The 16,232-nt window shown below is 32.3% G+C and overlaps 1 protein-coding gene across 2 annotated transcripts in view; it reads right to left on the bottom strand.

Annotated features, from left to right (window-relative positions):
* Nucleotides 1-10,284: 10,284 nt before the first annotated feature.
* LOC129987929 (atos homolog protein A-like) overlaps nucleotides 10,285-16,232 on the bottom strand; it is a 98,364-nt gene continuing 92,416 nt past the window's right edge. For both annotated transcript variants that reach the window (XM_056095933.1, XM_056095934.1), the window contains exons 10-12: nucleotides 15,855-15,914; nucleotides 12,989-13,164; nucleotides 10,285-10,644 (exon numbers count right to left, since the gene is read on the bottom strand). In XM_056095933.1, coding sequence (XP_055951908.1) covers nucleotides 10,476-10,644; nucleotides 12,989-13,164; nucleotides 15,855-15,914 — 405 coding nt within the window. In that variant the 3' untranslated portion in view covers nucleotides 10,285-10,475. The remainder of the gene's footprint in view (nucleotides 10,645-12,988; nucleotides 13,165-15,854; nucleotides 15,915-16,232) is intronic.

Raw genomic sequence — 16,232 nt, 5'->3', positions numbered from 1 at the left:
ACTGCAGGCAGAGAGGACGGATCCATTCCAGTAGGGTCGTTACGGTTTGCCGGTTCTCCTTCGCACTACTCGCCAAAAATTCCATTTTTAGAAAATGGAGAGGCTGATTCTGGGAGCATTTCTGGTTTCGTCGGCGGAATGACGCAGACGACAATTAACTTTTTTCAAAAATAAGAAAAATGCAAAATAAATGCGAATGATTCATGCATAGGAGCGATCCATTCTTTGAATGAAGGAGAGACTTAAATTGTTTAGTCCACATGTTTAGAATGGTATGAATAAGCTGCAAAAATTTTGATTTTGATGACTTTCTCAATGTTGTGTCCGTTATTGTTCTAGGTGAAAAGGCTTCATGCTTTAAAAAACAATATATATAATATCACAATGCACGAATATTCTTCACTCCTGAGATTTTATTTTTAAGAAAAAAATAAGAGCCTTCGTTCCAAACTCCATAACTTTTGGGAAACTGGTCGACTCACGGATCGTATCAATTACTACCACAGGCTTATTTCAATTATTAGAATATGTAATTAATAATAAAAATTCAATTAAACATTGAAAGTGGCAAGTTTGAGACAAATGAAATAAATTAAGATATTTTCATTCTATCGGAATTAAAGAAGAAAAAACAGATTTTCCATCTATGAGAACACTACTTTGAATTAATAAAATGTACTGTTAAAGGAATTGCCATTCAAACTCTTCTTATGAACAGAAAAGTGGAGCAAAATGTGAAGAAAATTTATTAAGTAGTCTATGAAATATAAATTATTTACCCATTTTTATTGATACAGATTACGGACTCCTGTTTGAATCCATCTTCTCACCCTCCAAGAGTTTTCAAAGGGATGACGTTTCTTTAATAAGCAATAAGTATTTTCCACTTGCTCGTCGAGTAGCATAACAGAATCATTGTTTAGTTTAATCGAAGAAATATCGAGCAATACATGCGAAACAATATTCGAGAGCAATTCAAGAAAAGCCGAGTGAAATAAAAGGAACGTTCCAGAACGATATTAATGTCCAATTATTGCATCTGTATTCAGTGGAGGTGCTTAGTAAATTCAAAAATCGGTGCCTTTTTTAAATATTTATTAACGATAACTTGGTAATATATATACTAATTAAACTATTTATAAAGCTTAATGTTCATGGCCCTTTTTCCAAATTCTATGCGTTGGGTTCTGTGCCTGCCACGCACGCCCCCGTTCTCGGGGGATGGCTGCTGACAAACACTATGCAAACAAGAGGCGGAAGCGACATCTGTGCACCCTCCGCAACACTCCCCATCTGAACTTACATAAATTCACTTTCCATATATTACAAATATAACATTACATTAACATATACATATACATATACATTAACATATATAACATTAACATATACTTAATAGTGGCAACACTGCTGTAAAAACGCCACGCAAACAAAACCAAAGAATGTCACATATACCACACGTTAGCTACATACCTATCTTACCTCTCAGCAAAAAGACTCGTCCTTCCTACATCACGCGCATGCGGAGTGACGCGAAGAACTGATCTTTGTATTAGCTTGCGGTCTAAAGTAAGAGTTGTCAGGATGTTTTCAAAACAAGAACTACTAAGTTGGATAAAAACTGAATGTGCCAGAGGTCGTACAGCACGACAATGTCATCTAGAGCTTCAAGAGGCTTGCGGGGAATCTGCTTTGACTTACAGAATTGTTGCAAGATGGGTAAAAGCCTTCAATGAAGGATTCCAAAATGTGACAGACATGCATCGGCCAGGTCGTCCTAGTGTCAGCGAAGCAGAAGTGCATGCTGTTGCCTCACTAATGGACAGTGATGATGCCACACCATTCGTAAGCTGGCCCAACAGACAGGATTTGCGCATACGACTGTGCTGCACATTCTGAAGGAACGCCTGGGCATGAGAAAAATTGCTTCACGATGGGTTCCACATCATTTGATGAAAATGCAGAAATGGCTACGATACGATGCTGCTCGAACCCACCTGGAGCGCTATGAGCACGAAGGAGAGGCTTTTTTACGCCGTACTATTACGCTGGATGAGACGGGCCAGATCGTACCAGCGAAACCTGAAACGTCAATCAAAAAAATGGCGTCATTACGAGTCACCACGAAATTCGAAATTTCTTCAGAACCCCAGCAATGTGAAAGTTATGCTGATTCTCTTGTGCCACTGTGATGGTGTCATCCTAACGCACACCGTTCCTCCACAGCAGACCGTCAATGTGCAGTATTACTGCTCATTTTTGGAGCACCATCTCAGACCAGTTTCAAAAAAAAAAAAAAAAAAAAAAAAAAAAAAAAAAAATGACACTTTCTGCAGAACATCCCAATCATTTTGCAAGACAATCCTCGGCCGCATGTAGTGCAAGCTTTGGCTGATTTGCTCGATCGCTGGGGCTGGAAAATACTTTACCATCCACCATACTCCCCAGATATAAGCCCTTGTGACTTTGACTTAATTCCTAAGATGAAGGATAAGATCGTGGCATTCGCTTCAAAACTGTTCCAGAGATTCTGCGATTTCCACATCGTTGAAAACGGGTTGTAAACAATGCTGGACTCTATAGTGAAGGACTGTAAAATATGGTGACATGAGTCACTTTTGTATTCCATGTAAATAAATAGTTGCCATTATTAAAGTTCCAACCTCATATAAAAATACAAAATACATGAATCATATCAGAAACAATATAAAATACTCTTCCGATTAATGAAAAATTAAATGAATTAAATTTCAATACACATACACGAACACAAACAATTCCATTATTAATTGAACCTACATAATCACGGATTTATCTCTAAATTTCAAACAAGTTGAACAGAACATTTTATGTCTCCCTTGGGAGTTTTGATGAGAAGAGGACGAGTATGTCCGTCTAGTCCTGGACACAATTCCAAAATTCTTCTAATTAACCACATATTCCTGGGATAACGCTCATTATTAATTAAAACAACATCATCTACCTTAAATGAACAAATCTTACCTGGCTGTGGAGCGATATAATTAAGCAAGTATTCCTTTCTTCACCTTTTCCAGAAATGATTCAAAATTGTTTATTGATATTTAATCCTTTTTGTTAAAGAATTTATATTTACATTTAATTCCTCAATTTTAGATTGTATTACAGGTAAGGATGTTAATCTTTTCTCAATTAGAAAATGAGAAGGACTGAGCGGTGAAGGTTCAGAAGGCTTATTGTACAGATGCGTGATATGCCTAGAATTAATAATAGCTTCAATTTCTAAAAAAATCGTTTCTAATTCCTTAAAATAGAGACTTGATTTATAATAATTTTCTTTAAAAAAGTTTTAATCGCACGTATCTGCCTTTCCCAGAAACTCCTCACCACGGATTCTTTTCAGTAATAAATTTCCAAACAATACCTTTGGAGGCAAATACATTTTTAACTTCAGGATTATTAATATATTTCCACCCTTTACTTAATTCAGAATTTGCTTTTAAAAATGTTTTAGCCTTAGCAGAATAGCAAAATAAATTACAAAGCACAAACCTCTGCAAGAAATAAATCTTCTAAAAATTAATAAAAATGAATCAGTACTCATATTATGAACTAATTCTAAATAAACAGCTCTTACTACAGCACAAGTAAATATTATCAAATAACACTTATCATTAGAGTGATTCACAAAACAAGGTTCTGCAAACTCTACACCAGATACATCAAATGGTGAATGTTCTAGAATTCTGTCAGGAGATAGTGGAGCTACCACCTTTTCTCCAGTCTTTATCTTAAAACGTCTACATAGTCTCCTATGTCACTACAAATAACCCATTTTGAAATGAGCCTCAAATATCAGTAATTTTACAAATTTATCGTTGGTTGGGAGAAGCTAAGAATGCTTCGCACTCACGTCACCACTAGAAAATTGCAGGCGACCCTTCAATTGCAGCAAATCATTTTCATCGAATTCAGGGTTCAAATTATACACATGCGAACCCTTGGAGATGACACTATTAGAAAGAAACTGGTGAATTTCAGCTCCGAAATGTTTATTTTGAGTAGCCTTGATCCAAGAATGTAAGGCTGTCTGAAGTTCAAAAGCATTAAGAGGTCCACTTAATTTTAAAGAACCAGGTTTAGAATTATTCACGAAAGCTGCAATACGCAAAATTGCAAAGATTACTGTATTTATCGATGTTAATACAGCTTGAAATACAATCATCACCATTGGCAGTAGCAACCACTGTGTTGGCAGTTTCAGCTCTTCGTCATTCTGATGAAAATATTTCTTTATCACAAATGGAATCAGAGAGATTTGATGAACATTGCACAGGCCACGACTGTACCGATCGAGACAGCTACGCAGGTCCCGTCCATCAGAGAGAACTCGAGAGAAATGGCGATTCCTCTCTCGTAGTCAAATCAACGGGGTATTTCGTTCCACTACAGCGGTTTCAACAGTGCGGAGAAGTAAGTGACTGCTCCTGAGCCACTCTGTTACATACGAAGGATTTCCATACTTTTGCCGATATTGTCATTCAATGGATAACAATTTCCGAATCACTCCATAAATAAACTCTTTTAGTTAAAGATGGAAAGGTGTCCTGCAAGTATTTTGCTAACCGAGCACCGATGAGTGCTGCTATTAGTTCCGATCTCGCAATGGTAAAGGTTTTCAAAGGAGCAACTTTACTTTTAGAAATAATAAAGCTCACCTTAGCCCTTCCTCCTTCTACGATGTATAGGAAATACATACAGCCCCATAGACTTTAGAACTAGCGTCACAGAAGACGCGAAGAGAAATGTCATGCGGTTTTAATTTCGTGAACATTTCACGTTCAATCCCCATGGTATCTATAGAAGAGAATTCAGAGCACAAGTGTTCTATTTTTCTTTCAAATCCTGTGGCAGCTGTTCATCTCATTCGAGGCCTCTTTCCCATAATTCTTGCATGAGAATTTTAACCATGAATACAAAAGGGCTGATTAGTCCACAAGGATCGAAAATGTGAGATATTACTCTCAGCACGTCTTTTAGAAGTTCAGTTGGCGATTCCAAATTTCAAAGAAGCCTGACATTCCTTAAATTCAATTTAATTTCATCCTTAATTGGATCCCAGCTCAATCCTAAAAATCCTGATCCTTGCCCATGATCAGTATTTTCTTCATACTCATTCTCATACCAAAGTTTCTTTAGCTCAGCACAATAAATTCTTAATTTCCCCAAATTAAACCCGGCGGAGCTTAATATATCTATAGCCGAAGTTAACTGATAAGCATCCTGCGCCCCCCATCACATAGATCATCGACGAAGAGAGAATTTAATATTTCACAACATTTAGGACAATCAGCTTTAAATTTCCTCGTATGAAATTTCAAAACGCAAGCCAAAGCAAAGGGAGAGGCCAAAGGAAAGACGATTAAGATTAAGTACTTGCTTTGAGCTGCCCGTATCTTCCTGAAACCATAAAAATGTAAGATGCTTTTTATCTTCCTCTGCAATCTTTATCATAAGAAATGACTTTTCTAAATCTCCGCAAAACGCAATTTGATTTCCCGAAATTTAAGAATAACATCCAATAAAATTAACTCACGTCTCAGGCGAATCATTCAAAGATTTTTTCTTTTTTTTTACTTTCCCCTCCCTTACTATTACAGTCATAAACTATTCGAACTTCAGATGTAGCTTTATCGTCACGGATAGCCCCTTTATGAGGCATATAACATCCCGTCCTTGTGTCTTCATAAACAGCGGCAATATCGCATTCTAATTTATTCTTGTCTATACTGGTCCGCAATTTTGGGATTTTTGTTTAATCTCCTCCTTCTCAATGAATGAAAGCGTCTTTCCGCCATTTCAAAATTAGAATCCAATTCAGCCGGAGGCTCCATATTATCCTTCCACGTTATTTTACAAACATGCCATTCTCCATTAAATTCCAAATTATTTTCTAAGGGTTTTATCAATTGATCATCCCTCTCAGAAAGGCCTCGCATCTCTCTAGGAAATTCCTCAATCTCCCAAAATTTATTCAGCTCAAACAAAATAGAAGAATCTATTACCAAACAAACGTTCCCAAAAGGAGCCACTGCCAACTAGAGTTTTCACCGGTATCCTTTTGTTCAATGAGTTGGCAAGTTATATGTTTTTTGCCTTCAACTCGCTCAAAATAGAGTCGTCTGGAATATTTAAAGACAAATTGGAAATTATTTCTATTGCAAGAGCTTCGAGCATATAGATTTTTGATCGATCATGCCTATTCTCAAGCTTCAAGCATACAACCGGATATCGTTTTTTATGAGCCATAGTTTGGCCAAAAGAATGTACAGCAAGCTCTTCGTATCTTATTGGTTTGAGATTTAGCGCCTTAGCTAATTTAGCTGAGATAAAACTTTTATGAGAAGCGCTATCCAAAATGGGACTTGTTAATACCGACTTTTTATCCGAACTAGCAAAGACTGAACAAGTTTGTAAAACAGCTTTTATTTTTCGCACTAACATTACTATGCGAAATATTCTCAACATTTTTATTTAACGCCGAAGGTGAATTATGAGAATTACTTCCGATTTCACTTTGTTTTTCAGCTACGTTTCTCATAGAGCTAATAGGATAATAATTTTTTCTACACACTCATTCATGGTGAAATTTAGAACAATATTTTTTTACAAACGATACCTGATTTACAGAATCTGCTAATATGGTTTTTCTTAAAACAATTCCAGTATCTATTCTCTTAATCTGTCCTCTTATCTTAAGTTTATTTATTTTTTATTCGATATAGAACAAAAAATATTTGAAATATATACAAACATTTTTTTCCCTGGATATGCAATGCAGCGGCGGAAGAAACACTTTTTGGCCTTAAATAATTTCTTTGATACCTGTTAAAATTTGGAGAAAAGTTTGACGAATTCATGATGAATTTTTCCTACTTTGGTGACAAAATGAAGATTCTAAAATCAATAGGAATTTAGTAATAAGACTATTAGAGCAAGAATTATACCAATCCTTCAAGAAATTTCTGTGCTCTACTTCGGAAACTATAAAAAGGTCAAGATATCGAACTAGAGTGAATCAATGTTGAGCTCAAACGATTAGAGTTAGGAGTATTGAGTTGTGTGCCGAGTCGTGGGGTCGATCATTGAGAAAGAATTGAGTTGTGTGCTGTATAGCTGGTCAGTGTTGAGTCAAGTGTAGTATAATGTGTTGGTAGTCGTGTTCAGCTGAAGCAGATGTGTTGAGGGACGTGAATAATTGCGTGGAATGTCTCTTCCTGCGGAGTTCTGAGTGCTCTGTGTTATTACGGTTGTTTACCACTGATTTGCTGATTGTTAGTACTGCACTTGTGTACGTTTAGCTGTGCTCACTGTCTGCGCATTCATGTTGAGTAAATGCCATTATTTGTTGGGCATCATTATTTGTTGACATTATTGGGCATGTACCACCACACACCTGCTATATCGGATTGCCGCTGATCTTATGAATTTTCCGAAACAATATTTTCTCAAAACTTTTTGCATACGCTTCTAACGATTCCTTAAGTTGTTAACCAGCGATTTCATCGGAAAAACACGTCATATGGATGCCGATGCGTTGGCTCATAGAGTATTTGAATCAGTAATGTAACAAGGGTGGATGACAGGGCATTTGCTCTGGACACCTTTAACTGGGCGGGCAAAACTGAAGAATTAACTGCATATAGGAATAATTCTCTTTATTAAAAAAAAAAAAAAAAACTTATATTCTCACGATTCTCAAAAAAATAAACGAATAAAATAAAATGAAATAATGTCGATTGGATAAGAGAAAACATATGGAATAAATTTCACTATTTTAAGCTAGGTTTCTTAAAATAACAGTTTTATGATGCGTATATCTGATATCGCAAACTCCATCTCTGAAATGCTAAGAACCTTATCAAAAGATTTGTATCGCAGTGAAGGAGGAGGGAAAAATGATAATATTACGCTCGAAAAGTATCGGATATGTGGTCAGGAAGTATAAAGTATCCATCTATGATCAACATTAATTACATCTTCTCAATTTCAATAAGTAATTTCCTTTGACTTCAGAGCTAAAAACGAACTTTAAAGCCATTTTTCGGAAATCTTTTCAGGATTCGAATCGAATTTTCTTTTTTTACGTCAAGCAGTTAAATTTTCTTTAGTTGAGTCGTCATTACACAAAACAGTGACCACGAGGAAGCAGTTTCAAGCCTGGGAATAAGGAAAAATCAGATTGTGTTTCGTCTTGGAGATTTTTTTTTTTTTTTTTTGCCATAAATTTACGAATAGTAATGGCGCGGGGTGAAACAGATTTTACGAGGTTCAAATCCATGAGTTGTTCCTCAACAATTCAGGTCGTTTCTCCTTTTCGATGTTTAGTAATTGCTTTTGATAAATAGTTATTTTTGAAGAATTTTTACATTTCATATACATTTTGCAGTATAAATTATATTGTGGAAAAAATTAAAATTCATCTTTTTTCCAATTTTTGAAAAATCGATATTATTTCTTTAAAGAGAAATTTATTTTCTGATGATAGTAATAACTCTAATACCGAATGTTGCCGGATTAGTCATGAGAATACCTCATGAAAGTAGGCAAACTCTTTCTGGTATCTTTAAAATTATTTTTAATCAGAGCAGTATAACTATTCTTACAATATGTATGGCAATTCATATGGATTGGAGAAGGTTTCCTCTGTAACTCGCGACTAATAATTAGGAATAAAAAGCTGTTCCCGATTTTCTATTTGCTTGGTGAGTTTTAAAAGGAGACCATTCCAAATAAACAGATTTAAAGTTTTTATAAATTAAAGTACAATTTTTTCACTATTATTCGTATTTATGTGTTTTTCCTCCGCAAAAGATTAAGTGATTCCATACATCGTTTTTTTTTATCACATATCAATCGAATGCCTATTTATTATAAATTTCTCTGATTTATCAAAATTTTCCTTACTCCGTATTTCTTATTTAGAACCCTCTTAATTGCTTAAAGTAATAAAGTAGAAAATCATCTTTAAAATATTAGAAAATTTCATTAAAAAATTTCGAAACAATTTTTTTTAAAAAAATCAACTTTTAATATGTTCTTCTAATGCCTATTAGACGAAAGGGTCTTATATAAGAAAAGCCAAAAACTTGTCTACTTCCTTTTTTTTTTTTAAAGCATTACAAATTCCATCATCTGGCTTTAAAATAGCTAAATTTAGTACATATTGTAAATTTGGAAAGCTAGAAAACATACATAAAAGATATTTTTTCAAAAACTTTTTTAATTAAAAAATAAGGAACTTTTAAACACAGTTTTTGAAAATATCGTAGAATTATTTTTTTACAGCATTTTAAAATTCCAAAATATGATTTTCAATGATAAATTTTATTAATGAATTTAAGTCAAATCTTTCAATTAATTATTTTTGAAAAAGATCGTTACATCTCCGTAATTTCTTTAATCAAAAACAATCTGTATAAAAATGTATCACAGTTTGTAATATCTCACTTTATATGATTTTATTCTAAGGTAATTTGTATTTCAGAAATTAATCTTTCGTGTTATGTTTATTGAAAGTAAATGAATAATTTATTAGTTCTTCATATATTCTAATAAAATATAAATTTTCTAATAATATAAATATTCTATAATCAACATAAATTTTTAACTCTGTACTTCGAAAGATTCTTTTTTTCATGAGTTAATGTATCTGTTGCTATCAATTTATTTTATTCAATTTTTGATGCATATCTAGGTTAAATATGCAATTTCTAATCGCCTAATGAATGCAATTATGACAATAATCATTGGACTTGAAGGAATCTTCATTGGCTAAAAAATGTTAAAATACATTTTTCCAGATAGAATTTGAACTTTTGGATGCTATCACTTTTTTTCCCAAGTCGTTGCAGAGTTTTTTTTTTTTTTTTTTTACTATGATTATATTATAATATTTTTTAGAATTATATTTTTAATGTGATGCATTTTTTTTAATGTAGAGATTCAGATATTTTGCTGCGATTTCCTTTTCCTTTCAGTTTTTTATATAAATGTTTTCCAAGAACCATTTTTTAACAGTTAAATTATCACACAAAGTATTCAATACATTTTGTTTATGTAACAAATTTTAGTTGAAATAATGTTTCCGTGCAAATTTTCCTTTTTCGTATTTTTTTATGTATATTTTTTTATTACTTGTACCAATTATTGTTTTCATTTCGCCAAAAATTAAATGACTGTGAAATATCACAAATTCTGTAAGTGTAAGAATATCCAAAAGAAAAGACACACACATTTTTTTTTCAGTGCACCCTTTACTTTGATAATATATAGCCAAATAAATTAACCTTAAATCTAAGTATATATATATTTATATATAATATATGTGTATTAATATAAATCAAGATCTTCATAATATAATTAAACATACTAGGCCTTTGTATATGTATTTGATCACATTTGGAAGAGTATTCTATGTACAAGATATCCTTTATTCAAGGTTTGTGCGGGGAAAACTTCGGATTGCTTGGACCATGTGTGAAAGTTCGCAGCTCATAAGGTCTCTGACCATGAACTGTGGCTGCATCCAGATCACTTTTGCGGAAGATGATCAGCCGGATGTCTGTGTGCAGATAGATACGGCCAGACTTGGAACTCATAAACCTACAGAGGCAAGAAATATATTATTTATTTGGCTATACATTATTATTGGTTATATATACACACATATCTAAAATTATACAAATCTTTCCAGGTAGAAAATAAATAATCTATAGTTAAATTGGAAATGTTTTATATTCAGAAAAGATAAATGTTCCATAATCTGAAATTCTAACAAGATATTCAAATTTTATACATTTCAAGTGAATGTTTCTGCAAAAGACAATCTCCTTATAATGAACTTACTAAAAATCAGCATAAGGTGAAACTTTCCATAAGGAACAGATATTTATAAACATATTTGAACACAACAATACTTCGATTCATTCCATTTTCATTTTTGGATTTCTCAAGAAAACTAAAATAAAAATTTTATTTTGATTCAATTTAACAAAACATAGGCTAGTTTGGCATCGGCCAAAATGGTTCATGTGTCACAAAAATCCTTCAACCAGCATAGATTTTAAAGCAAGATATGTTCTTTACAAGAAATAAAACATACATGCCATAAAAATCTCATGTAAGTATGTTTTAAAGAATATCACATTATAAGTGAACTTCAGTGTTCTGTCAAATATATAGAAAATATGCATTTATACCGAGTAAGATTTAGTTAGCTTTTGTTACAATATGGGTGAAAGTATAAGAGGAAACATTTCTCTTAAGTTTCTTTTCAATAACTGAATGGAAGAAAGGAAATTTTTCTTCCATTCCCTGAGAGAAAGGAGGGAGGATGATAGTTATGGCCACTGAGCAAATAAATTAAATTTAAATTTTTGCTTCCTAGAATATATTAATGCATTTGAAGTTGAAGTGAAGACAAGATAAATTAATCAAAAATATTTTTTCTGCTTCAATAAAGATTGAGGGGTGGCAGATTTTTTGAATATGGAATCTTTAACTTCTAAATGGTTTGAAATAAAACACTAATCTGATATTATTTTGCTTTTTTACTATAATATTAATGTCTTTTCTTTTTTTAACTGAATGTAATATTGTGATCCTTCATTATTTTACTCTATTATAACTCATTAATAACAAGAAATCTATTATAATTACAATTTTCATTGCAAATGTGCACCATTAAAATAACTGACTTGAATGTACAAGAAAACTGGCTAATTTAAATAGAATTCAAGTTTCCTCATACCCTACATCAGAAACTGGTCAAGAACCCTAAAAAAATAACAGAATCGGCAAAAACTGGAAATATCATGTGTGTTAAGGACAGGGAAAAAAAGCAAACACTATTCAGTAAAAATGTGACAAGGATTTTTTCCCCCATCATAAACAGAAACTATTATTTATCTTTTATTCAATATCATGCTTATTAACCAACAAAAATGCATGTTCCTTGTATTTATTTTAGGATGTCTACTGTGTTTTGCAGCTTGCAGAATTTTTTTTACTAAACAAAACATTGATACAACGACTTGATACTTATGATGACAACAGAAAGCATTAGTTGCATGAAAGCATACAATACAAAAGGCAGAATAGTTTATGCATAAATATCACATTTAATTTCTTTATTTAAAAAATTTAAAATATTTAAAAATTTGAAATTTTTGAAAGAATTTCAAGAATTATTTTTAAAAATTTTGAAGAATAAAAGACACATTATAAGAAACTTACATTGAAATTATTATTTATTGATAACAGAACAAATTTATAATTCTAAATTAAAAATAAAATATAACTGCACCCTTCCTCTACGTAATGCTAAAATACAAGTAGGTACATCAGGCTTCAGACCATGATATCAGTTTTCAGAGATAAGAAAATAGGGAAATTCCTGCAATGCCGCTGACCAGCTTTCAAATGACCTTGAATGACACTTTTGTGAGGCTGGAAGTTTTTTCTAATGAACTGATTTTTGGTGATATATTTTTTAAATCTTCAGACCTTAGAACCCCGATGCATGCCCTCCAAGGTTAAATAATAATAATTAAGCATACTGAACTTAAATAGATATGCGAGGTCATTGCAAGCCTATTAATAGTTGCACAGGAACAGTTAGGAAATTCGAATCGCAAATTAACAGTTCAAGTTACAGCAGGTCTTTTAATTGCGGTATAGAAAGAAATAATCAATGAAAGAGGTGTAGAAACCATGAGAGCAACCAAGTGAAGCGACTATCTTTGTGTTATTCCTATATTTTAAAAATCAATAACTGCTAAATGAAATTTAGAAAGCAAAAAGGTAAATCTTACAATTTCTGTTAACAACCTCTTTTTCCTTATCTGATAAGGGAAAAGCTGTGGTTAGCATGAAGATTAACAAATTTTAGACTCATTCAAACGGTTGTTATTCAACGAACTTGTTCTTAAGAATAGCTGCAGCTTACCTGAGATGTACGAGATACCGCAGCCATTTCTGTGCGTCCGGGTCACTCTCGGATGCGTCCGCGGGCATGTAGAGAGTTCGTTGGCGAAGGAAAGTTTGGCAGTTAATTGGCATATCACTCAGATCGTATCGAACAACAAACATTTTAACAACAGTTTCGTGCGGATTAAACAGGGTCTGAAAAAGTTAAATGCATAAATAAAATTAGAATCTTTCTAATACCAGAAGGAGTGGTAAATTTTGCAGAACTGAAGCTTGCACAGAAATCTTAATATTCCTATATCATATATTAAAGACAAGTCGCAATCAATCCTCTGAGCAGCACACAGCGCAAGAAAATGCATCTCTTTTCAAAGAACAAAATCAAATTTAACCTACATACATTCATTTGTTTCTAGAAAAAACATTCATCAAGATATGCAAAAAAGATGAAATAATTAACTTTCAAACTGGTTAAAAATGAGATATTCGGGTCTTAACACCGGATTACTTCTTACTGCAGGTATTTTTTGCGCAATTACATTTTAAGACAGAAGAATTTAATAGCATGCAGAAAACCAGCAGGAAAACGTTTTAACATATATTTGCAGCTTAGAGATACTGAAAGAAAAGATAATTTCATTTATATGGCAAAATTGCATTTAATCTATTGCTTCTTATTTATTTTGACAACATGATACATTTTACAATAAAACTTTTTGTTTTGATCCTACAAAGCAAGAGGATATATATATTTCCAAATTCTTAAATACTATTAAACTAGTATATATTACCTACTAGTAATACACGCACAGCGTTGCCCATACCATAGCATCAAAGAGAAAAAATTAGCTTTAAATTTAATGCCGGGTTTACACTCGACCAGTAGGTCCCGATGGGACAACAACATGCCGCCGCTTTGCATTTTTTTTTCTTACTGCACATGCGTTCGTAGAATTTCGATAGTTTTTCTTAGCTTGAAAAAATTAATCACTTATCATAGATTAATTCCGACATTTTTTGCTCTTTGTTCTTTTTGGTGCGAGGTTGTGTGTGTGTGTGTGTGTGTGTGTGTGTGTGTGTGTGTGTGTGTGTGTGTGTGTGTGTGTGTGTGTTCATTTTATTTGCCATCTTTTTTTTTTTTTTCCCCTATAATTTTCCAAATTGAGCTTTGTTGTCCTTTTTTTTTTATTTATTTTACCATGTCTTTTTTTGTGCAATTATCCATCATTTTAATATAATGCGCAGTGAAGAAGAAAAATTCAGGGGTGACAAAACTGCAATTCATAGCCAAGCATGGAATGTCTGAATCTATTTTATGAAATTGCGGTAAATATCAGTCCCTTTCAGCGCATGCGTTGCCTACTGGCCGAGTGTAAACTCGGCATAAGTCTAGCCTCCACCCGATGTGACATGGGCATGTGAAGCAACATACATGAAATACATACATGAAGCAACAAACATGAAAAAAATATTTAGAAAACAATTTCTTATAGCACACTTTCAGAAATACTTCCAATAAGTGTGGACTGTTAAAAAGGAAAAAATAAGTTATGTTCACAGACAAAACAATTTACCAAAAATATACTGTAGAAAAGCCATTTAAAAATATACAAATAAGTCATTGTACCCACTCTGTATAATTTGATATGAAAATAAACGCCTTGATAACAGCAGCAGAAAAATATTTTTCAGATTGTAGTTTTGACAAAATTGTGCTTCTCCCTAAAATTAATAATCATCATTTCTGTAGAGTTAATTAAATAACGCCCCCAAATGCTGGTTTATTTACAATGCTTTTTATATGATTCAGCTCTCCCTCAGCAGGAGCAGAGAGATGAGCTGAGACTATTGCAAGGAATCCAACTCAATGCACTCACACAATATGCATGTTTTATTTGGTTTGTAGCCACACTCCTACAAATAATGGGCATCTTCAGAAATCTATAAATATTAGAATATAATCTTTTATTTTATAAATCTTTATTAATGAGAATATAATCTTTCAATTTATTAATCTTTATTAATTGAATTTAATCAATATTTTTATTAATTAATTAAACTCCTACACCTGACAAAATTCCAGATTGTTCCAGTAATGATGAACTTAAGATATGATTTAGTACATACTGTCAACTATTATGGCATTATTCATCTATTATTTTACTATCAACTATTTAAAACATTTATTTTCCTGATTATGCAGATTATTTAAAACAGAAACAAGGTTTGTTTCTAAACAAGGTTTTTGCATTTAGAAACAATGTTTCTAAATGCAAATAATATACTTTGCATATCCTCCGAACCTCCAATCACACTTTTGGTATTGACTATACAGTAATTACTAAAATAGATGATCATATTAATACTACCAAACTGAGTGATCCACACTTTTAAACAAACCTAAAAAAAGGATGGTTTAAATTTCTTTTCTTATGATAGCCTTTCTTTTCGTGACTTCAAAGGTAACCAATATCATTTTTTTTTCTTTGAAGATAAAGTGCTGATTATAATTGAAAAATAAAATTTCACATGATTAGGGTTATTCCAAGTCTAATAATCGCTAATAATCTAACTATCAATATAAAAGTTAAACATTAAGTTACAAACTGTGTATAACAAACTTTCATTTTTTCAATAAATTTATTCCATATTGAAAAACAAATTGCAAAAATTGTACAACATGAAAATGAAACAATTCAATAACAATGAAATAGAATCAAATATTATAGTTATGAAAAGCTGATAAATTTTATTTAGATTAATATTTCAAATAAATCAAAGTATGAAAAATAAAGCTATTAATATTATATGTCATACTGAGGTATATTGAATTCTTTTCAACTGTTTTAAAAGGTGAGATTCAGTAATACTAGATCAAAACTTACCACTTGGACAGTTCCTTTCTTGGGTATATGATAGTCTTTACTTCTTAAATTTATATGCCCCTAAAAAGGAAGATTGCTATTACTAATTTTACAATTATTTCAATAATACATTAAAAATCTCTTATTTCCCTCATACCCACATGCTAATCTAATTGCAGACGATGCTATATAATATCAATACAACATTTTCTTTAAATATTTCATTGCATAAAAAGTCCCACTTTCCAATTTACTGGCCAGTTTCTACATAAAAATGCCATTTCCAATTCCATGGCCAGAAGTGAGTGTTCATGTGAATTATGCCACTAAACATTCTTGCTTGATCGAAATATTTTTTTAAAGCATCACAATGTCTCATCACAAAGCATCACATCCCTC

Source organism: Argiope bruennichi, chromosome 10 (assembly GCF_947563725.1).
Source record: "Argiope bruennichi chromosome 10, qqArgBrue1.1, whole genome shotgun sequence".
Taxonomy (NCBI): Eukaryota; Metazoa; Arthropoda; class Arachnida; order Araneae; family Araneidae; genus Argiope; species Argiope bruennichi.
The sequence above is the reverse complement of the archived record's forward strand: the minus strand, read 5'-3'. Positions and strand labels throughout refer to the sequence as shown.